We start from the raw sequence: 22,310 nt of genomic DNA, 5'->3' as shown, positions 1-22,310 counted from the left end.
AGAGCCAGAAAGCTAGTTTTGATGCTGAACAACAAGGGCAACGGTTAAAGGGACTATAGCCACCATAGTCACCGAGAGAAATTTCGGGCCCAGGGGAAGTTTTCTTAAGGGGCCCTCGTTGTGATCAATTACATACCCAGGACCAATAGAAGTGTGCTCTGGTCATTAAAAATTAAAAACGAAAGTGAATGAAATCTTTTAAAAGTCAAAACTATTTAAATCTTTTAAAAAATGGTTTTTAAAAAATCGTTTGTAGATACACGGGGATACCCGGGAATCTTCCCCGTCCTCTCGGCGGCCATGAAAGAAACCCTCGCAAGTCTAAAGTTGCACGATGTCGATGTTCCCTAGTTTTGTCGAAATGACGAAAAGACTGCAAAACTAGCTTTGAAGAGCAAAAATTTATAAGATTCGTCAATCGTCGTTACGTATCTCTGGCAACGTTGCGTATTGACGTGTCAACTTGCCAAAATGTTTCGGTCGTTGTCTTTTCTTTCTAAGATCAACACGTAGGAATCAGAGCTGTTTTCATGAAAATAATGAACGGTAGTAAAAGAATGCATTTCACCGCACCAGAATCCAATATGCGATATGCATAAATGGTTGACAATTGTTGCTTTTGTTGCTGCTGCTGTTGTTGTTACTATCGTTACTGTTAGATCGTTATTGCTAATGCTTATTTTTTTGTGGTCGTTGCTATTGTCGGTATTACTATTATCGTTAGTTTATCGATGCTATCGTTAACTTTTGTTATTGTCGTTATTGTTATCTTCATCGTTGTCATTATTTTCGTTATCACTATTGATATCGATTTTCTTATTGCTACTGTTTGTTATTTTAACTATTATTATCGTCATTGTTTTTTTTATTACAGCAACTCGTTTTCACTGTTGTGACTGTCACTTTTGTTCCGCCGTCGAGTGATTTCCGGGATTGTAACCGGTCGATCACGCTTGCTGGTTGTCACGTTGAAACGATTCTCGTCGCTCCTATGCTTATTTGGTTGCCTATTTGCGATTCTTAGATTTTTATTGATTTTATACACACAAAAAAAACAAAAAAAAAAAACAACAACTTTTGAAATAAATAAAATTTATTTGCACTTATAGCAGACTTTGTATGCGCCTCTCAAAATATGCAGTAGACTCTTAGGGGTGAGAGGAGAGGTTTTTTTTTTAAGTCGTTAGAGGAGGGGGCGAGCGCGAACGCAGGCCCCCACTACCAGAAATTGTACGGTCGAGTTACCGACGTTAGCGGTAATCGCAGGGGTCAGCCCAGGCGAAGTGCAATGCAAGAGCCTCACCCTGGAAGAAGCCCCATGTTGATCAGGTTTACTTCCCCGTCAGGTAAGTATGCTTTTCCCGTTGTGTGGGCAGCCTCGGACGTGCCCCAATCTTCTCAATTGTGGGTTTTCGATTGCACACCGCATCGTCCCGTTTGTTTGCTTTATTTTTTTTTTCCTTCTCTATAGTATGGGCCGCGCTCAGCAGTAGTGCAACGCCGAGGCAACCCGCGGTCAGGGCGAGGTAAACCTACGATCCCTTGACCAAATGCCAAAAATCAGATTAATATATGAGCCGGACTATGCCGGCGTACCAGATATTAAACTGATAAGAACAGATACTACACTTGATCTTAGCCATTAGGCCGAGAAGCGATACTTTTTGCAACGAGTTTGTCCCGGCTCCCTCCCTCTCAACGAAAAAACTTGTGGACATTTGAATGATCAAGTCGATGGGTAACTTTAAGTTTCAACGATGAAAACATGGCTTTCTTGTACTGCATCAATTTCACTCTAAAACATTTGGGCTTTTTTTCAAAAATAACCCAGCTTCTTTCAAAAATAACCCAATTAACCAAAACATAAAAAACGTTTAAAGGCTTTTAAATTTAACGCTGGGCAGCAGATGTGATCAAAGGCCAAGTTGAACAACTGAAAATCAACTCTGTATATGAGCGTCCGACAGATTTCTCTGTCAAAAAGCATTTTGAGAACCTCTGTATTTAAATGTTCTTTTCAACTGTTGTAATGACAGTACTTTAATTCATCACCAGGGTCGCCAAGAAACAGCAGAGTTTAGGAGGACTTGCTTGTCATTAGCCTCGACCCTTTCCCAAGTAGTAATTCCTCACAAAGTCTAAAAAAACAAGCTTGAAAGTTTAAAAATTGGGATGGTGCAAATTAAGTTAAGAATTTAAACTGAGTAGCAAGAAAATATTTTTCAGATACTTTAGTCATTGCAAGAAATGAACACTTTAAATGTTTACTGACAAAAAGGTAAAACAATTTTAAAAAGTGACCTAAAACATCCACTGACAAAATATCAAATGACAAATGGAAAATGAAAAAATTTATGACACTAAATCGACACAGCATTAGGTTAGCAAAAGTAAAGCATACATACCTTGCACACTGTATCTGCATTTTTCCAATCACAAACTCGCAGAGTGTGGTAAAAGTTAATGAGACCTGGAACAATAAGCAAAGTATTTTTTTTAAATATTACATTTTTTAACATATTACCTAACCTAAATTAAGCCTGCAAATGTATTTGCGTACAACTTAGAAGCTCAGGATTGATGGAGAATAAACTTAAAAATATAATTCCCAAGTCAGTTAAAAAAAATGTTTACTTGTTGGCTAAAGGTCGACTTTTTCAAACTACCACTTTTAAAAAATGGTTGTGGTAAACTATCGAAGAAACATGACTTACCTTTTTCTTGAAACTTTAACTGCTTCAATATTATATGCTCTGCTAACCTAACTTAACCCTTAACCTTGCCCCAGGACAACACTCAAAATTCTCTTTCAATAATTTATTTTCAATAATCAGACTTGCTACCTGAGGCTGAGTTAACTTTAGTAGTAACTCTATAAAATGTTATATGAGAAAGCCAAACAAAAGGTTCGCTTCAAAATGTAATGAGTATGTAATTTTTTAAAAATTTTATCGCATATCTTTAATCGAATTAAAGGGATCATTCCAAAGAAGCTATAGATTGTCCAGTGAAAAGCATACCTAATTAAGCATTACTTTATTGGGGTTGTGTCAGTATAACTGTAAATGAAACAAAGCTATGAACAAACTAAAGAAATAGGTAAAAGTCTTAGAAAGATGCTATTTCTGTTTCACTCACCAATAAAATCAAGAAGAATTTCCCACTTCTTATTCATTGAGTGTGATGCTCTAAAGAGTATTGCAACTTGCATTCTGGATAATCCAGGAACTCAGAACAAACTCTGTAACTGCACTCATGAAAGTCTTTTGTAACTACTCCTTCATAAAGTTGATGCTTCTAAAAATGGAAATTTATTTTTGAAAGGATTTTTTCATCAGAAACTATTCTTAAGTATTTGAAGACTTGAAAAAGTAAAGTGGGCACAACAATAGGGGTTAAACTGCTTCAAATTTTAAAACACAAACACCAAAATAAGGTGAAAAGATTGAAAATAAAATAGCACAGTACTTTCTGTTACCTTAAAGCATTCTTGATAAATCGTTAAAAAAACTGTGTGAACTCCTCTAAACTTGTCACTTGTCTTGGTTTTGGCATCAGCTACTGTATGAGAAGATAAAACAGGATTTAATTTGTTTAGTTTCCCTTTTTTTTTTTTCTTTTTTTTTTTTTTCGAAACAAGCTAAAAGCACCTTTTCTGCTCTTGACGCTACGCCAACACCAAAAATTTCAGTAGGACTGCGCGTAGCCACTGCACCGTTGTTAAACTCAATGATATGCACTTTACCGCAAAATTAACGCACCACTTATAAATTCCGACTTATTTTGAAAAATATTACGTATTTCCCGGATTTATCAAATACAAAGTCGATAATAATGTTTATTGTGACGTCATTTGTAGGCTTTATTCCGTTTTAGTTTCCAAATTGTAGCAGCTTTTCATAAGCAGCACGTTTTGCTGTAACCAAACCTCACTTTTAAAAGAAAAGTATGTATAAAGTTAGTATGAACAGATGTGTTGCTCAATGATAACTGTCATTTGAGCAACACGTCTGTTCTGACTTCTCAACGATACATAAGCAGACATTTTAAAACCTTTTTTGGTACCTCTTGCATCGTTCATGGGAGATGGATTCTTTCTTATGTAGGATAATGCTAGACCACATACGGCGCATGTTGTTACTGAATACTTACAAAATGCTACTATTCAAGTTTTGGAGTGGCCGGCTTGCAGTCCAGATATGAACCCAATAGAGCATCTTTGGGGCATAATGGCACGCTGTGTTAGAAGTCAACATCCACCACCTTAGACGAGTTGCGACAAAGTCTTATCCGCGTATGTGAAGATATCCTTCAAGAAACGATTACACCTCTAATTGAAAGAAATCCACGGTGCTGTCTGGCTGCAACAACATCAAGATGTGGCAACGCTAGATATTGATAAGTCAAAAATGTTACATTTTAAGCTGTATTAGTGTGCATAACAACAATAATCATCTTAGTTTATTTTGTTACTTACCTTAATTTTATTACTTACCATATTTCTAGTTTTAGTTTGTTTTTCTTTCTTTTCTTTTCTTTTCTCACCATCCTCAAAGTCGCTTTTATTATTACCATCGAAATAACTGTGTTCATGTGTTCTATTCTTAACACGTTTGTCAAAATATATGACCACAATTAAAATAAATCGAAATGTATGTGGTGCGTTAATTTTGCGGTTAGGTGTATATTAACTAGATATTTAACTCGCGCTTTCGCAGTGAAGCATATTTTTTTGCCAAGCAAGTTTTTTTTTGCCAGCCAGAATCATAAAAACATCGATTAAAACAAACGAATTATTGTCAGTTTAAATAAAGCGGCTACCGGCTTTAAAAACTTAAAAAACTTGCTTCACTTTTTCTTACTGAATTTATTTGAAGTTTTACATCTAGTTAGTATAAATATCATTGGTTTAGCTAAGAGCATAGTAACGGTTTCTGCTTACTCGCGCAGCCTAGTAAGATGGGTGCACCGCGGACGCTCAGTTGCGAGTTCTTTCTTTTTTTTTTTTTTATCATTCCCCTTCCCGAAACCCCGAAATGAACGAAACGCGATTGGCAAGTATTTGATGCATACCTTAATACACAGTGACTAAATTGTAGTATGTGTTTTTTCCGTGCCGAAACTCTGGTCGGAAGACAGTGCATCTTTTTAGATATTTTAGAGCTTGTGGGTTATCACTAGTACCCAAGCCTTTTTATGAGTCATTAAAAAAAAGTTTACAAACAAAACTGTATTCTTCTTCTTTTTTTTTCCGATTGTGATCAGATTATGATTTGTACTGACGATATTACATTGTGTCTACTTCCTCGGTCTTATTTTCTTACAAACATTTAGAACATTTGTAGTTTCGTAACTATCCCATTGACCCTTTCATGCACCAATTATTTTTCCATAACTAACATAATCCATAAAAAATCATCTACAAAATGACAGCGGTACTATTAACTGTTTTAATTAGACTTTTTCTACACCTTGATACATTTTGATAGCTTTACAGAACGTCAGTTTTCTTTACCCGTTGATGTAACAACTTTGCTGACAACGTTTGAATACTTTGAACACTTTGCCAACGCATTAAATATTCTTGCAGTCGTACTATCTTGCGTGTTTGTGATCCCCACCACTATTGAGTTTGCGTGGCAGCATAGGTATAGCGACAATCGACTAATGGATTTTTAGAAGCCAGCGTTGCTCATATACTTTCAAAAGTAGAACTGCTCTCACTAAGATTAGTCGCGCTGGTGCTATTTCATGCGCTCCAGTGAAAAAGAGCGCCAAGCTACCGGTTGCTAAAAAACCCGCGGTAAAGAAAGCTGAAACAGCACCTAAGAAGAAAGTCGCTGCAAAGAGTGCCACCGCAAAAGTGGACAAGAAATAACCTGTACTGCTCAATCCTTCATCAAACGGCTATTTTCATAGGCACACATTTCTTTAAAACGTTGCGCGGCATTTAGGACTTTGCCAGGTAGTAACAACTACACTAATTGAGTTTGAAAGTCACAGTAACCTCACCGGTAACTGTTCCGTGCTTTTTAGGTCGATGTATATTCTAGAAAAGGGGAGTTTGAGAGCAATTTTGAAGAAGAAAAAAAAAGGTTTTAAGTTGTTCATAGCCTAGGACGGATGCAGCAGTTTAAGTGTTTTATTTTAGCAGCTAGTTTAGTTATTCTGCACTTGGCATTGTTTGCAAAATTAAATATAGCGATTGCAACAGACATTTTCATTTGAACCTATTTCGTTAATGCGTCTAATGTTTTTAAAAGATGTGTGGCTATAAAAATAGCCGTTTGAGCGGATTTTGATTTACTTACTGCTGGTGTACTTGGTAACAGCCTTGGTGCCTTCGCTCACAGCGTGTTTAGCAAGTTCACCGGGAAGTAAAAGGCGCACGGCGGTTTGAATTTCACGCGAAGAGATCGTAGATTTCTTATTTTGAAGGGCGAGCCGCGAAGCTTCAGAAGCAATTCTTTCGAAAATGTCGTTCACGAAAGAATTCATGATGCTCATTGCTTTAGAAGAAACACCGACATCAGGGTGAACTTGCTTCAGGACGTTGTAAATGTAAATGGCATAAGACTCTCGTCTCTTTCTCTTGCGCTTCTTGTCACCAGTTCCAGCGATTTTACCACCTTTCTTACCGGCGCGCTTCTCGCCTTTTTTCGCCACCTTTGGCGCTTGTTTTCCTCCGGTTTTTGGTGCGTCTGACATTTCGACGGGCCTAACAGTAAAAATTCTTTTCGTTTGTTTTCATTGCATTGCAACTGGATTTAATTTAAGATAAAGTTGTAGCCTCCAACTTGAAAACTCTTGCGTCATATGCACTTCTATTGGTTCTTAAAAGATTAAGTTGTTTGAGCATCGTTTATTTCTTTTTTACTATTGGTTAAAAAAAGGTTGACTTTGAGACCACTCTATTTTGATAAGAATAGCAAACTTTTTGCTGTTTAAAATAAAAAAAAGGCGCACGAGATCTCTGGTCCGTCTGTCTGTCTGTCTCTGCTTGTGTTAGAAAATAAAATGTCAGGACGTGGAAAAGGAGGAAAAGCTAAGGCCAAGGCAAAAACTCGATCTTTCAGAGCGGGTCTTCAGTTTCCTGTTGGTCGCGTTCACCGATTTTTGCGCAAAGGACATTACGCCAATCGCATCGGTTCAGGCGCACCGGTCTACTTAGCTGCAGTTTTGGAATACCTCTCCGCCGAAATCTTAGAGTTAGCTGGTAATGCTGCACGCGATAACAAAAAAGCCAGGATCATTCCTCGTCACTTACAGCTAGCTGTTCGCAACGACGAAGAGTTAAACAAGTTGTTGTCAGGTGTTACAATTGCGAGCGGCGGTGTGTTGCCAAACATTCAAGCTGTGTTGCTTCCCAAAAAGAACGAGAAGGTTCCAAAGCCAGCAGCCCAGTAAACGGCGGTATAAACAACACAAAAGGCTATTTTCATAGCCACACATCTGTTAAAAATTATTGTTAAGGCGTTAGAAACTTTAAATTTTGAATTAAACCCGTAAACTGTTGCCTACGACCATACCACGGTGAATACACCCGTTCTCGTCCGATCACGGAAGTTAAGCATCGTCGGGCCAGGGTAGTACTTGGATGGGTGACCGCCTGGGAACTCCTGGTGCCGTAGGCTTTTGCAACCGTTTACGAAAAAAAAAAAAAAAAAAGTCGCCAAAGGGGACTCCCTTTTCTTTACAAAATCTGCTTTTTCAGTTGACTCTAAGATACACAGAACTCATCCCCTGCAAAAGAATATGCATAAACGCGTGCCTGCCTGGGTGGTGTCGATCGAAAGGGGAGCGACTGGTCGAAAGGTGTGTGAGGGCGCTTCTTCCGTCTCCGCATCTCTGAGGGAAAGAAAATGGCGCTCTTTTTCCTCGCACAAGAGCCAGAAAGCTAGTTTTGATGCTGAACAACAAGGGCAACGGTTAAAGGGACTATAGCCACCATAGTCACCGAGAGAAATTTCGGGCCCAGGGGAAGTTTTCTTAAGGGGCCCTCGTTGTGATCAATTACATACCCAGGACCAATAGAAGTGTGCTCTGGTCATTAAAAATTAAAAACGAAAGTGAATGAAATCTTTTAAAAGTCAAAACTATTTAAATCTTTTAAAAAATGGTTTTTAAAAAATCGTTTGTAGATACACGGGGATACCCGGGAATCTTCCCCGTCCTCTCGGCGGCCATGAAAGAAACCCTCGCAAGTCTAAAGTTGCACGATGTCGATGTTCCCTAGTTTTGTCGAAATGACGAAAAGACTGCAAAACTAGCTTTGAAGAGCAAAAATTTATAAGATTCGTCAATCGTCGTTACGTATCTCTGGCAACGTTGCGTATTGACGTGTCAACTTGCCAAAATGTTTCGGTCGTTGTCTTTTCTTTCTAAGATCAACACGTAGGAATCAGAGCTGTTTTCATGAAAATAATGAACGGTAGTAAAAGAATGCATTTCACCGCACCAGAATCCAATATGCGATATGCATAAATGGTTGACAATTGTTGCTTTTGTTGCTGCTGCTGTTGTTGTTACTATCGTTACTGTTAGATCGTTATTGCTAATGCTTATTTTTTTGTGGTCGTTGCTATTGTCGGTATTACTATTATCGTTAGTTTATCGATGCTATCGTTAACTTTTGTTATTGTCGTTATTGTTATCTTCATCGTTGTCATTATTTTCGTTATCACTATTGATATCGATTTTCTTATTGCTACTGTTTGTTATTTTAACTATTATTATCGTCATTGTTTTTTTTATTACAGCAACTCGTTTTCACTGTTGTGACTGTCACTTTTGTTCCGCCGTCGAGTGATTTCCGGGATTGTAACCGGTCGATCACGCTTGCTGGTTGTCACGTTGAAACGATTCTCGTCGCTCCTATGCTTATTTGGTTGCCTATTTGCGATTCTTAGATTTTTATTGATTTTATACACACAAAAAAAACAAAAAAAAAAAACAACAACTTTTGAAATAAATAAAATTTATTTGCACTTATAGCAGACTTTGTATGCGCCTCTCAAAATATGCAGTAGACTCTTAGGGGTGAGAGGAGAGGTTTTTTTTTTAAGTCGTTAGAGGAGGGGGCGAGCGCGAACGCAGGCCCCCACTACCAGAAATTGTACGGTCGAGTTACCGACGTTAGCGGTAATCGCAGGGGTCAGCCCAGGCGAAGTGCAATGCAAGAGCCTCACCCTGGAAGAAGCCCCATGTTGATCAGATATTATGATTTTTATTTCGGGTCCTCCAGCTAGTTGCCTTGCGGACCCTAGTCATGATATACACGAGTTTTTCGTTTACAGAAATAAAAAAATAAAATAATCTCGTGGCTACCATGACGCGAACAAAAAGTGGCCTCAAAAAATAAAATAAAAAATAAAAAAGGCCAGAAAAAAGAAAACAAAAGAAAAAGTATGAAAAAAAAGAAATGAAAAAGTTTAAAAGTTTCAAAGGGAGAGCAGAGTTGATTACTTCAAAAAAGCGTCTCAAATTTGCTTATTTTTTAGAATTCGAATTTCATTGAGAATTTATTGCCTTATATGGAGTGTTGTTCGCGTGTTTTAATTTCATCTTTTGGTTACATAGAGAATAATGTAATTACAATATAGCGTTTAAAAAATAAAAATTGAAATAAGTTTAACTAAAATTAAATGTTTAGTGTTATTATTTTTCTTTTATTAGGAAGTGTTACTTCTCTTGGTGTTTTTTTCCGCTGGAGTCGGAGGCGGTCCGCTCCTTTTATTTGTAGTTTTTTCGTAGCTTTCGTTTTTCCCTTTTTTGTGCATTTCGCTTTGATGTTTTTCTTTTTGTTTTTCTCTTTCTTCGTTTCTTTTTCTCTCTTTCATTTTGGTTATGGCATTTTTTAGTTTTATTTGATATAATCTATAATTATAATTCGATAGTTTATTTGTTTCTTCAATAATTTGTTCCCTATTCTCAGATGTCAATGTTCTATGAACCAACTCATCTATGATTTCCTCTATGGTAGGCACAATTTTAGTGATATTTGTTTCGGTGTTAATAGGTGCGCTCAATGTAATATTTTCAGGTTCTAATGTACTGTCGATTAGGGTTTCGGATTTAGTGGATTCATTGATGTTATCATTTTCCTCAGATGAGTCGGTTTCTTCTATCACTGATTCTATATTATTACTCGTATGTTGGTCGCTTTTCTTAAAGGCGGCTGATTCTATATTTTTACTCATCTGAGGTTCGTTTTTCTTCGATTCGATACATCTGACATTTGGGGGATGCGAGTTTTGGCACACTCCGCACAGGAAAGATTTCCCAGCGAAGTGCATCGCGATTCGCACGCCCCCAATTTCTATGAAGTGCGGTAGGTCTTTTAACGGTACTTTGAGTTTAACTCGAAAAAGTCTCCTGCCATCTCTAAGGCTTTTGTCGAAGTCGTAGGTTGTGTATGTAATGGTGTATATTTCATCTACGAATGGGTCTAGTGCTTCAAGTAGCTCTTCATCGTTGATTAGCGGATCACACTTAAACGTAATCAAAAATCCTATTTCGGTTCTTCTTTTTTTCGATATGGTCCTGTTATGGTTACTAATTTTCAGATCTGAATTTATAAAAGCATCAGCGTCGATCGTCTGATAGAACTCTATGATCCAGTGGCCTTTGCTTCTATGGGTAAGGCTCGAAACCTTTCCTCTGCCAATTATTCGGTGGATCTCATCATTAATTTCCTTCGCACGAGTTTCAATGTATTTGCGGTTTTGAGATTCAGAAGGGTCCATAAATATGTTGATGTCGACTACTTTTTCCATTCGCGAGGCTTGATGTTTCTTTGTAGCTTCGGCGTATGATGACATTCTCGAGATGATTTTTCTTGATGGTCGCTAAAAAGTAATTCACTGCTGTGATCTTCAGCCTGAGGAGAAGAAAAAAAGACCAATGTTGATCAGGTTTACTTCCCCGTCAGGTAAGTATGCTTTTCCCGTTGTGTGGGCAGCCTCGGACGTGCCCCAATCTTCTCAATTGTGGGTTTTCGATTGCACACCGCATCGTCCCGTTTGTTTGCTTTATTTTTTTTTTCCTTCTCTATAGTATGGGCCGCGCTCAGCAGTAGTGCAACGCCGAGGCAACCCGCGGTCAGGGCGAGGTAAACCTACGATCCCTTGACCAAATGCCAAAAATCAGATTAATATATGAGCCGGACTATGCCGGCGTACCAGATATTAAACTGATAAGAACAGATACTACACTTGATCTTAGCCATTAGGCCGAGAAGCGATACTTTTTGCAACGAGTTTGTCCCGGCTCCCTCCCTCTCAACGAAAAAACTTGTGGACATTTGAATGATCAAGTCGATGGGTAACTTTAAGTTTCAACGATGAAAACATGGCTTTCTTGTACTGCATCAATTTCACTCTAAAACATTTGGGCTTTTTTTCAAAAATAACCCAGCTTCTTTCAAAAATAACCCAATTAACCAAAACATAAAAAACGTTTAAAGGCTTTTAAATTTAACGCTGGGCAGCAGATGTGATCAAAGGCCAAGTTGAACAACTGAAAATCAACTCTGTATATGAGCGTCCGACAGATTTCTCTGTCAAAAAGCATTTTGAGAACCTCTGTATTTAAATGTTCTTTTCAACTGTTGTAATGACAGTACTTTAATTCATCACCAGGGTCGCCAAGAAACAGCAGAGTTTAGGAGGACTTGCTTGTCATTAGCCTCGACCCTTTCCCAAGTAGTAATTCCTCACAAAGTCTAAAAAAACAAGCTTGAAAGTTTAAAAATTGGGATGGTGCAAATTAAGTTAAGAATTTAAACTGAGTAGCAAGAAAATATTTTTCAGATACTTTAGTCATTGCAAGAAATGAACACTTTAAATGTTTACTGACAAAAAGGTAAAACAATTTTAAAAAGTGACCTAAAACATCCACTGACAAAATATCAAATGACAAATGGAAAATGAAAAAATTTATGACACTAAATCGACACAGCATTAGGTTAGCAAAAGTAAAGCATACATACCTTGCACACTGTATCTGCATTTTTCCAATCACAAACTCGCAGAGTGTGGTAAAAGTTAATGAGACCTGGAACAATAAGCAAAGTATTTTTTTTAAATATTACATTTTTTAACATATTACCTAACCTAAATTAAGCCTGCAAATGTATTTGCGTACAACTTAGAAGCTCAGGATTGATGGAGAATAAACTTAAAAATATAATTCCCAAGTCAGTTAAAAAAAATGTTTACTTGTTGGCTAAAGGTCGACTTTTTCAAACTACCACTTTTAAAAAATGGTTGTGGTAAACTATCGAAGAAACATGACTTACCTTTTTCTTGAAACTTTAACTGCTTCAATATTATATGCTCTGCTAACCTAACTTAACCCTTAACCTTGCCCCAGGACAACACTCAAAATTCTCTTTCAATAATTTATTTTCAATAATCAGACTTGCTACCTGAGGCTGAGTTAACTTTAGTAGTAACTCTATAAAATGTTATATGAGAAAGCCAAACAAAAGGTTCGCTTCAAAATGTAATGAGTATGTAATTTTTTAAAAATTTTATCGCATATCTTTAATCGAATTAAAGGGATCATTCCAAAGAAGCTATAGATTGTCCAGTGAAAAGCATACCTAATTAAGCATTACTTTATTGGGGTTGTGTCAGTATAACTGTAAATGAAACAAAGCTATGAACAAACTAAAGAAATAGGTAAAAGTCTTAGAAAGATGCTATTTCTGTTTCACTCACCAATAAAATCAAGAAGAATTTCCCACTTCTTATTCATTGAGTGTGATGCTCTAAAGAGTATTGCAACTTGCATTCTGGATAATCCAGGAACTCAGAACAAACTCTGTAACTGCACTCATGAAAGTCTTTTGTAACTACTCCTTCATAAAGTTGATGCTTCTAAAAATGGAAATTTATTTTTGAAAGGATTTTTTCATCAGAAACTATTCTTAAGTATTTGAAGACTTGAAAAAGTAAAGTGGGCACAACAATAGGGGTTAAACTGCTTCAAATTTTAAAACACAAACACCAAAATAAGGTGAAAAGATTGAAAATAAAATAGCACAGTACTTTCTGTTACCTTAAAGCATTCTTGATAAATCGTTAAAAAAACTGTGTGAACTCCTCTAAACTTGTCACTTGTCTTGGTTTTGGCATCAGCTACTGTATGAGAAGATAAAACAGGATTTAATTTGTTTAGTTTCCCTTTTTTTTTTTTCTTTTTTTTTTTTTTCGAAACAAGCTAAAAGCACCTTTTCTGCTCTTGACGCTACGCCAACACCAAAAATTTCAGTAGGACTGCGCGTAGCCACTGCACCGTTGTTAAACTCAATGATATGCACTTTACCGCAAAATTAACGCACCACTTATAAATTCCGACTTATTTTGAAAAATATTACGTATTTCCCGGATTTATCAAATACAAAGTCGATAATAATGTTTATTGTGACGTCATTTGTAGGCTTTATTCCGTTTTAGTTTCCAAATTGTAGCAGCTTTTCATAAGCAGCACGTTTTGCTGTAACCAAACCTCACTTTTAAAAGAAAAGTATGTATAAAGTTAGTATGAACAGATGTGTTGCTCAATGATAACTGTCATTTGAGCAACACGTCTGTTCTGACTTCTCAACGATACATAAGCAGACATTTTAAAACCTTTTTTGGTACCTCTTGCATCGTTCATGGGAGATGGATTCTTTCTTATGTAGGATAATGCTAGACCACATACGGCGCATGTTGTTACTGAATACTTACAAAATGCTACTATTCAAGTTTTGGAGTGGCCGGCTTGCAGTCCAGATATGAACCCAATAGAGCATCTTTGGGGCATAATGGCACGCTGTGTTAGAAGTCAACATCCACCACCTTAGACGAGTTGCGACAAAGTCTTATCCGCGTATGTGAAGATATCCTTCAAGAAACGATTACACCTCTAATTGAAAGAAATCCACGGTGCTGTCTGGCTGCAACAACATCAAGATGTGGCAACGCTAGATATTGATAAGTCAAAAATGTTACATTTTAAGCTGTATTAGTGTGCATAACAACAATAATCATCTTAGTTTATTTTGTTACTTACCTTAATTTTATTACTTACCATATTTCTAGTTTTAGTTTGTTTTTCTTTCTTTTCTTTTCTTTTCTCACCATCCTCAAAGTCGCTTTTATTATTACCATCGAAATAACTGTGTTCATGTGTTCTATTCTTAACACGTTTGTCAAAATATATGACCACAATTAAAATAAATCGAAATGTATGTGGTGCGTTAATTTTGCGGTTAGGTGTATATTAACTAGATATTTAACTCGCGCTTTCGCAGTGAAGCATATTTTTTTGCCAAGCAAGTTTTTTTTTGCCAGCCAGAATCATAAAAACATCGATTAAAACAAACGAATTATTGTCAGTTTAAATAAAGCGGCTACCGGCTTTAAAAACTTAAAAAACTTGCTTCACTTTTTCTTACTGAATTTATTTGAAGTTTTACATCTAGTTAGTATAAATATCATTGGTTTAGCTAAGAGCATAGTAACGGTTTCTGCTTACTCGCGCAGCCTAGTAAGATGGGTGCACCGCGGACGCTCAGTTGCGAGTTCTTTCTTTTTTTTTTTTTTATCATTCCCCTTCCCGAAACCCCGAAATGAACGAAACGCGATTGGCAAGTATTTGATGCATACCTTAATACACAGTGACTAAATTGTAGTATGTGTTTTTTCCGTGCCGAAACTCTGGTCGGAAGACAGTGCATCTTTTTAGATATTTTAGAGCTTGTGGGTTATCACTAGTACCCAAGCCTTTTTATGAGTCATTAAAAAAAAGTTTACAAACAAAACTGTATTCTTCTTCTTTTTTTTTCCGATTGTGATCAGATTATGATTTGTACTGACGATATTACATTGTGTCTACTTCCTCGGTCTTATTTTCTTACAAACATTTAGAACATTTGTAGTTTCGTAACTATCCCATTGACCCTTTCATGCACCAATTATTTTTCCATAACTAACATAATCCATAAAAAATCATCTACAAAATGACAGCGGTACTATTAACTGTTTTAATTAGACTTTTTCTACACCTTGATACATTTTGATAGCTTTACAGAACGTCAGTTTTCTTTACCCGTTGATGTAACAACTTTGCTGACAACGTTTGAATACTTTGAACACTTTGCCAACGCATTAAATATTCTTGCAGTCGTACTATCTTGCGTGTTTGTGATCCCCACCACTATTGAGTTTGCGTGGCAGCATAGGTATAGCGACAATCGACTAATGGATTTTTAGAAGCCAGCGTTGCTCATATACTTTCAAAAGTAGAACTGCTCTCACTAAGATTAGTCGCGCTGGTGCTATTTCATGCGCTCCAGTGAAAAAGAGCGCCAAGCTACCGGTTGCTAAAAAACCCGCGGTAAAGAAAGCTGAAACAGCACCTAAGAAGAAAGTCGCTGCAAAGAGTGCCACCGCAAAAGTGGACAAGAAATAACCTGTACTGCTCAATCCTTCATCAAACGGCTATTTTCATAGGCACACATTTCTTTAAAACGTTGCGCGGCATTTAGGACTTTGCCAGGTAGTAACAACTACACTAATTGAGTTTGAAAGTCACAGTAACCTCACCGGTAACTGTTCCGTGCTTTTTAGGTCGATGTATATTCTAGAAAAGGGGAGTTTGAGAGCAATTTTGAAGAAGAAAAAAAAAGGTTTTAAGTTGTTCATAGCCTAGGACGGATGCAGCAGTTTAAGTGTTTTATTTTAGCAGCTAGTTTAGTTATTCTGCACTTGGCATTGTTTGCAAAATTAAATATAGCGATTGCAACAGACATTTTCATTTGAACCTATTTCGTTAATGCGTCTAATGTTTTTAAAAGATGTGTGGCTATAAAAATAGCCGTTTGAGCGGATTTTGATTTACTTACTGCTGGTGTACTTGGTAACAGCCTTGGTGCCTTCGCTCACAGCGTGTTTAGCAAGTTCACCGGGAAGTAAAAGGCGCACGGCGGTTTGAATTTCACGCGAAGAGATCGTAGATTTCTTATTTTGAAGGGCGAGCCGCGAAGCTTCAGAAGCAATTCTTTCGAAAATGTCGTTCACGAAAGAATTCATGATGCTCATTGCTTTAGAAGAAACACCGACATCAGGGTGAACTTGCTTCAGGACGTTGTAAATGTAAATGGCATAAGACTCTCGTCTCTTTCTCTTGCGCTTCTTGTCACCAGTTCCAGCGATTTTACCACCTTTCTTACCGGCGCGCTTCTCGCCTTTTTTCGCCACCTTTGGCGCTTGTTTTCCTCCGGTTTTTGGTGCGTCTGACATTTCGACGGGCCTAACAGTAAAAATTCTTTTCGTTTGTTTTCATTGCATTGCAACTGGATTTAATTTAAGATAAAGTTGTAGCCTCCAACTTGAAAACTCTTGCGTCATATGCACTTCTATTGGTTCTTAAAAGATTAAGTTGTTTGAGCATCGTTTATTTCTTTTTTACTATTGGTTAAAAAAAGGTTGACTTTGAGACCACTCTATTTTGATAAGAATAGCAAACTTTTTGCTGTTTAAAATAAAAAAAAGGCGCACGAGATCTCTGGTCCGTCTGTCTGTCTGTCTCTGCTTGTGTTAGAAAATAAAATGTCAGGACGTGGAAAAGGAGGAAAAGCTAAGGCCAAGGCAAAAACTCGATCTTTCAGAGCGGGTCTTCAGTTTCCTGTTGGTCGCGTTCACCGATTTTTGCGCAAAGGACATTACGCCAATCGCATCGGTTCAGGCGCACCGGTCTACTTAGCTGCAGTTTTGGAATACCTCTCCGCCGAAATCTTAGAGTTAGCTGGTAATGCTGCACGCGATAACAAAAAAGCCAGGATCATTCCTCGTCACTTACAGCTAGCTGTTCGCAACGACGAAGAGTTAAACAAGTTGTTGTCAGGTGTTACAATTGCGAGCGGCGGTGTGTTGCCAAACATTCAAGCTGTGTTGCTTCCCAAAAAGAACGAGAAGGTTCCAAAGCCAGCAGCCCAGTAAACGGCGGTATAAACAACACAAAAGGCTATTTTCATAGCCACACATCTGTTAAAAATTATTGTTAAGGCGTTAGAAACTTTAAATTTTGAATTAAACCCGTAAACTGTTGCCTACGACCATACCACGGTGAATACACCCGTTCTCGTCCGATCACGGAAGTTAAGCATCGTCGGGCCAGGGTAGTACTTGGATGGGTGACCGCCTGGGAACTCCTGGTGCCGTAGGCTTTTGCAACCGTTTACGAAAAAAAAAAAAAAAAAAGTCGCCAAAGGGGACTCCCTTTTCTTTACAAAATCTGCTTTTTCAGTTGACTCTAAGATACACAGAACTCATCCCCTGCAAAAGAATATGCATAAACGCGTGCCTGCCTGGGTGGTGTCGATCGAAAGGGGAGCGACTGGTCGAAAGGTGTGTGAGGGCGCTTCTTCCGTCTCCGCATCTCTGAGGGAAAGAAAATGGCGCTCTTTTTCCTCGCACAAGAGCCAGAAAGCTAGTTTTGATGCTGAACAACAAGGGCAACGGTTAAAGGGACTATAGCCACCATAGTCACCGAGAGAAATTTCGGGCCCAGGGGAAGTTTTCTTAAGGGGCCCTCGTTGTGATCAATTACATACCCAGGACCAATAGAAGTGTGCTCTGGTCATTAAAAATTAAAAACGAAAGTGAATGAAATCTTTTAAAAGTCAAAACTATTTAAATCTTTTAAAAAATGGTTTTTAAAAAATCGTTTGTAGATACACGGGGATACCCGGGAATCTTCCCCGTCCTCTCGGCGGCCATGAAAGAAACCCTCGCAAGTCTAAAGTTGCACGATGTCGATGTTCCCTAGTTTTGTCGAAATGACGAAAAGACTGCAAAACTAGCTTTGAAGAGCAAAAATTTATAAGATTCGTCAATCGTCGTTACGTATCTCTGGCAACGTTGCGTATTGACGTGTCAACTTGCCAAAATGTTTCGGTCGTTGTCTTTTCTTTCTAAGATCAACACGTAGGAATCAGAGCTGTTTTCATGAAAATAATGAACGGTAGTAAAAGAATGCATTTCACCGCACCAGAATCCAATATGCGATATGCATAAATGGTTGACAATTGTTGCTTTTGTTGCTGCTGCTGTTGTTGTTACTATCGTTACTGTTAGATCGTTATTGCTAATGCTTATTTTTTTGTGGTCGTTGCTATTGTCGGTATTACTATTATCGTTAGTTTATCGATGCTATCGTTAACTTTTGTTATTGTCGTTATTGTTATCTTCATCGTTGTCATTATTTTCGTTATCACTATTGATATCGATTTTCTTATTGCTACTGTTTGTTATTTTAACTATTATTATCGTCATTGTTTTTTTTATTACAGCAACTCGTTTTCACTGTTGTGACTGTCACTTTTGTTCCGCCGTCGAGTGATTTCCGGGATTGTAACCGGTCGATCACGCTTGCTGGTTGTCACGTTGAAACGATTCTCGTCGCTCCTATGCTTATTTGGTTGCCTATTTGCGATTCTTAGATTTTTATTGATTTTATACACACAAAAAAAACAAAAAAAAAAAACAACAACTTTTGAAATAAATAAAATTTATTTGCACTTATAGCAGACTTTGTATGCGCCTCTCAAAATATGCAGTAGACTCTTAGGGGTGAGAGGAGAGGTTTTTTTTTTAAGTCGTTAGAGGAGGGGGCGAGCGCGAACGCAGGCCCCCACTACCAGAAATTGTACGGTCGAGTTACCGACGTTAGCGGTAATCGCAGGGGTCAGCCCAGGCGAAGTGCAATGCAAGAGCCTCACCCTGGAAGAAGCCCCATGTTGATCAGGTTTACTTCCCCGTCAGGTAAGTATGCTTTTCCCGTTGTGTGGGCAGCCTCGGACGTGCCCCAATCTTCTCAATTGTGGGTTTTCGATTGCACACCGCATCGTCCCGTTTGTTTGCTTTATTTTTTTTTTCCTTCTCTATAGTATGGGCCGCGCTCAGCAGTAGTGCAACGCCGAGGCAACCCGCGGTCAGGGCGAGGTAAACCTACGATCCCTTGACCAAATGCCAAAAATCAGATTAATATATGAGCCGGACTATGCCGGCGTACCAGATATTAAACTGATAAGAACAGATACTACACTTGATCTTAGCCATTAGGCCGAGAAGCGATACTTTTTGCAACGAGTTTGTCCCGGCTCCCTCCCTCTCAACGAAAAAACTTGTGGACATTTGAATGATCAAGTCGATGGGTAACTTTAAGTTTCAACGATGAAAACATGGCTTTCTTGTACTGCATCAATTTCACTCTAAAACATTTGGGCTTTTTTTCAAAAATAACCCAGCTTCTTTCAAAAATAACCCAATTAACCAAAACATAAAAAACGTTTAAAGGCTTTTAAATTTAACGCTGGGCAGCAGATGTGATCAAAGGCCAAGTTGAACAACTGAAAATCAACTCTGTATATGAGCGTCCGACAGATTTCTCTGTCAAAAAGCATTTTGAGAACCTCTGTATTTAAATGTTCTTTTCAACTGTTGTAATGACAGTACTTTAATTCATCACCAGGGTCGCCAAGAAACAGCAGAGTTTAGGAGGACTTGCTTGTCATTAGCCTCGACCCTTTCCCAAGTAGTAATTCCTCACAAAGTCTAAAAAAACAAGCTTGAAAGTTTAAAAATTGGGATGGTGCAAATTAAGTTAAGAATTTAAACTGAGTAGCAAGAAAATATTTTTCAGATACTTTAGTCATTGCAAGAAATGAACACTTTAAATGTTTACTGACAAAAAGGTAAAACAATTTTAAAAAGTGACCTAAAACATCCACTGACAAAATATCAAATGACAAATGGAAAATGAAAAAATTTATGACACTAAATCGACACAGCATTAGGTTAGCAAAAGTAAAGCATACATACCTTGCACACTGTATCTGCATTTTTCCAATCACAAACTCGCAGAGTGTGGTAAAAGTTAATGAGACCTGGAACAATAAGCAAAGTATTTTTTTTAAATATTACATTTTTTAACATATTACCTAACCTAAATTAAGCCTGCAAATGTATTTGCGTACAACTTAGAAGCTCAGGATTGATGGAGAATAAACTTAAAAATATAATTCCCAAGTCAGTTAAAAAAAATGTTTACTTGTTGGCTAAAGGTCGACTTTTTCAAACTACCACTTTTAAAAAATGGTTGTGGTAAACTATCGAAGAAACATGACTTACCTTTTTCTTGAAACTTTAACTGCTTCAATATTATATGCTCTGCTAACCTAACTTAACCCTTAACCTTGCCCCAGGACAACACTCAAAATTCTCTTTCAATAATTTATTTTCAATAATCAGACTTGCTACCTGAGGCTGAGTTAACTTTAGTAGTAACTCTATAAAATGTTATATGAGAAAGCCAAACAAAAGGTTCGCTTCAAAATGTAATGAGTATGTAATTTTTTAAAAATTTTATCGCATATCTTTAATCGAATTAAAGGGATCATTCCAAAGAAGCTATAGATTGTCCAGTGAAAAGCATACCTAATTAAGCATTACTTTATTGGGGTTGTGTCAGTATAACTGTAAATGAAACAAAGCTATGAACAAACTAAAGAAATAGGTAAAAGTCTTAGAAAGATGCTATTTCTGTTTCACTCACCAATAAAATCAAGAAGAATTTCCCACTTCTTATTCATTGAGTGTGATGCTCTAAAGAGTATTGCAACTTGCATTCTGGATAATCCAGGAACTCAGAACAAACTCTGTAACTGCACTCATGAAAGTCTTTTGTAACTACTCCTTCATAAAGTTGATGCTTCTAAAAATGGAAATTTATTTTTGAAAGGATTTTTTCATCAGAAACTATTCTTAAGTATTTGAAGACTTGAAAAAGTAAAGTGGGCACAACAATAGGGGTTAAACTGCTTCAAATTTTAAAACACAAACACCAAAATAAGGTGAAAAGATTGAAAATAAAATAGCACAGTACTTTCTGTTACCTTAAAGCATTCTTGATAAATCGTTAAAAAAACTGTGTGAACTCCTCTAAACTTGTCACTTGTCTTGGTTTTGGCATCAGCTACTGTATGAGAAGATAAAACAGGATTTAATTTGTTTAGTTTCCCTTTTTTTTTTTTCTTTTTTTTTTTTTTCGAAACAAGCTAAAAGCACCTTTTCTGCTCTTGACGCTACGCCAACACCAAAAATTTCAGTAGGACTGCGCGTAGCCACTGCACCGTTGTTAAACTCAATGATATGCACTTTACCGCAAAATTAACGCACCACTTATAAATTCCGACTTATTTTGAAAAATATTACGTATTTCCCGGATTTATCAAATACAAAGTCGATAATAATGTTTATTGTGACGTCATTTGTAGGCTTTATTCCGTTTTAGTTTCCAAATTGTAGCAGCTTTTCATAAGCAGCACGTTTTGCTGTAACCAAACCTCACTTTTAAAAGAAAAGTATGTATAAAGTTAGTATGAACAGATGTGTTGCTCAATGATAACTGTCATTTGAGCAACACGTCTGTTCTGACTTCTCAACGATACATAAGCAGACATTTTAAAACCTTTTTTGGTACCTCTTGCATCGTTCATGGGAGATGGATTCTTTCTTATGTAGGATAATGCTAGACCACATACGGCGCATGTTGTTACTGAATACTTACAAAATGCTACTATTCAAGTTTTGGAGTGGCCGGCTTGCAGTCCAGATATGAACCCAATAGAGCATCTTTGGGGCATAATGGCACGCTGTGTTAGAAGTCAACATCCACCACCTTAGACGAGTTGCGACAAAGTCTTATCCGCGTATGTGAAGATATCCTTCAAGAAACGATTACACCTCTAATTGAAAGAAATCCACGGTGCTGTCTGGCTGCAACAACATCAAGATGTGGCAACGCTAGATATTGATAAGTCAAAAATGTTACATTTTAAGCTGTATTAGTGTGCATAACAACAATAATCATCTTAGTTTATTTTGTTACTTACCTTAATTTTATTACTTACCATATTTCTAGTTTTAGTTTGTTTTTCTTTCTTTTCTTTTCTTTTCTCACCATCCTCAAAGTCGCTTTTATTATTACCATCGAAATAACTGTGTTCATGTGTTCTATTCTTAACACGTTTGTCAAAATATATGACCACAATTAAAATAAATCGAAATGTATGTGGTGCGTTAATTTTGCGGTTAGGTGTATATTAACTAGATATTTAACTCGCGCTTTCGCAGTGAAGCATATTTTTTTGCCAAGCAAGTTTTTTTTTGCCAGCCAGAATCATAAAAACATCGATTAAAACAAACGAATTATTGTCAGTTTAAATAAAGCGGCTACCGGCTTTAAAAACTTAAAAA

The 22,310-nt window shown here is 37.3% G+C and overlaps 1 protein-coding gene, 2 long non-coding RNA genes, 7 other non-coding genes and 3 pseudogenes across 10 annotated transcripts; 2 read left to right on the top strand and 11 right to left on the bottom strand.

The window, feature by feature from the left end:
- Positions 1-1,075: 1,075 nt before the first annotated feature.
- On the bottom strand, positions 1,076-3,698 carry LOC149879879 (uncharacterized). Its single transcript, XR_016446222.1, has 4 exons — positions 3,479-3,698; positions 3,139-3,297; positions 2,406-2,470; positions 1,076-2,138 (listed from the first exon to the last, which is right to left on the bottom strand). It is a non-coding gene; the product is annotated as an uncharacterized LOC149879879 (long non-coding RNA).
- On the bottom strand, positions 1,191-1,354 carry LOC149879881 (U1 spliceosomal RNA). The gene has a single exon (XR_016446517.1). It is a non-coding gene; the product is annotated as a U1 spliceosomal RNA (small nuclear RNA).
- LOC149879880 (U2 spliceosomal RNA) lies at positions 1,468-1,659 on the bottom strand. Its single transcript, XR_016446682.1, has one exon. It is a non-coding gene; the product is annotated as a U2 spliceosomal RNA (small nuclear RNA).
- A 2,605-nt stretch (positions 3,699-6,303) lies between the features above and the next one.
- On the bottom strand, positions 6,304-6,708 carry LOC149879878 (late histone H2B.L4 pseudogene; annotated as a pseudogene).
- Positions 6,709-7,515: 807 nt separating this feature from the next.
- Positions 7,516-7,634, top strand: LOC149879877 (5S ribosomal RNA). Its single transcript, XR_016446615.1, has one exon. It is a non-coding gene; the product is annotated as a 5S ribosomal RNA (ribosomal RNA).
- A 1,441-nt stretch (positions 7,635-9,075) lies between these two features.
- On the bottom strand, positions 9,076-9,213 carry LOC149879876 (U1 spliceosomal RNA; annotated as a pseudogene).
- Positions 9,214-9,671: 458 nt separating this feature from the next.
- Positions 9,672-13,284, bottom strand: LOC149879874 (uncharacterized). The gene is made up of 3 exons (XM_090070638.1): positions 13,063-13,284; positions 11,990-12,881; positions 9,672-11,722 (listed from the first exon to the last, which is right to left on the bottom strand). The coding sequence occupies exon 3, from the start codon at positions 10,818-10,820 to the stop codon at positions 9,672-9,674; it is 1,149 nt and encodes a 382-aa protein (XP_089926764.1). The 5' UTR covers positions 10,821-11,722; positions 11,990-12,881; positions 13,063-13,284.
- LOC149879875 (U2 spliceosomal RNA) lies at positions 11,052-11,243 on the bottom strand. The gene has a single exon (XR_016446681.1). It is a non-coding gene; the product is annotated as a U2 spliceosomal RNA (small nuclear RNA).
- Positions 13,285-15,887: 2,603 nt separating the features above from the next.
- Positions 15,888-16,292, bottom strand: LOC149879873 (late histone H2B.L4 pseudogene; annotated as a pseudogene).
- Positions 16,293-17,099: 807 nt separating this feature from the next.
- Positions 17,100-17,218, top strand: LOC149879872 (5S ribosomal RNA). Its single transcript, XR_016446614.1, has one exon. It is a non-coding gene; the product is annotated as a 5S ribosomal RNA (ribosomal RNA).
- A 1,326-nt stretch (positions 17,219-18,544) lies between these two features.
- On the bottom strand, positions 18,545-21,167 carry LOC149879869 (uncharacterized). The gene is made up of 4 exons (XR_016446223.1): positions 20,948-21,167; positions 20,608-20,766; positions 19,875-19,939; positions 18,545-19,607 (listed from the first exon to the last, which is right to left on the bottom strand). It is a non-coding gene; the product is annotated as an uncharacterized LOC149879869 (long non-coding RNA).
- Positions 18,660-18,823, bottom strand: LOC149879871 (U1 spliceosomal RNA). Its single transcript, XR_016446516.1, has one exon. It is a non-coding gene; the product is annotated as a U1 spliceosomal RNA (small nuclear RNA).
- LOC149879870 (U2 spliceosomal RNA) lies at positions 18,937-19,128 on the bottom strand. The gene has a single exon (XR_016446680.1). It is a non-coding gene; the product is annotated as a U2 spliceosomal RNA (small nuclear RNA).
- Positions 21,168-22,310: the final 1,143 nt, after the last annotated feature.

Source organism: Hydra viridissima, unplaced genomic scaffold, assembly GCF_058129835.1.
Source record: "Hydra viridissima isolate aposymbiotic clone 2 unplaced genomic scaffold, HvirCarnegie_v1 scaffold_13, whole genome shotgun sequence".
Classification (NCBI taxonomy): Eukaryota; Metazoa; Cnidaria; class Hydrozoa; order Anthoathecata; family Hydridae; genus Hydra; species Hydra viridissima.
The sequence above is the reverse complement of the archived record's forward strand: the minus strand, read 5'-3'. Positions and strand labels throughout refer to the sequence as shown.

Coding starts and splice junctions, on each gene's coding strand:
- LOC149879874 (XM_090070638.1), bottom strand. CDS start 10,820: ATGTCATCATACGCCGAAGCTACAAAGAAACATCAAGCCTCGCGAATG.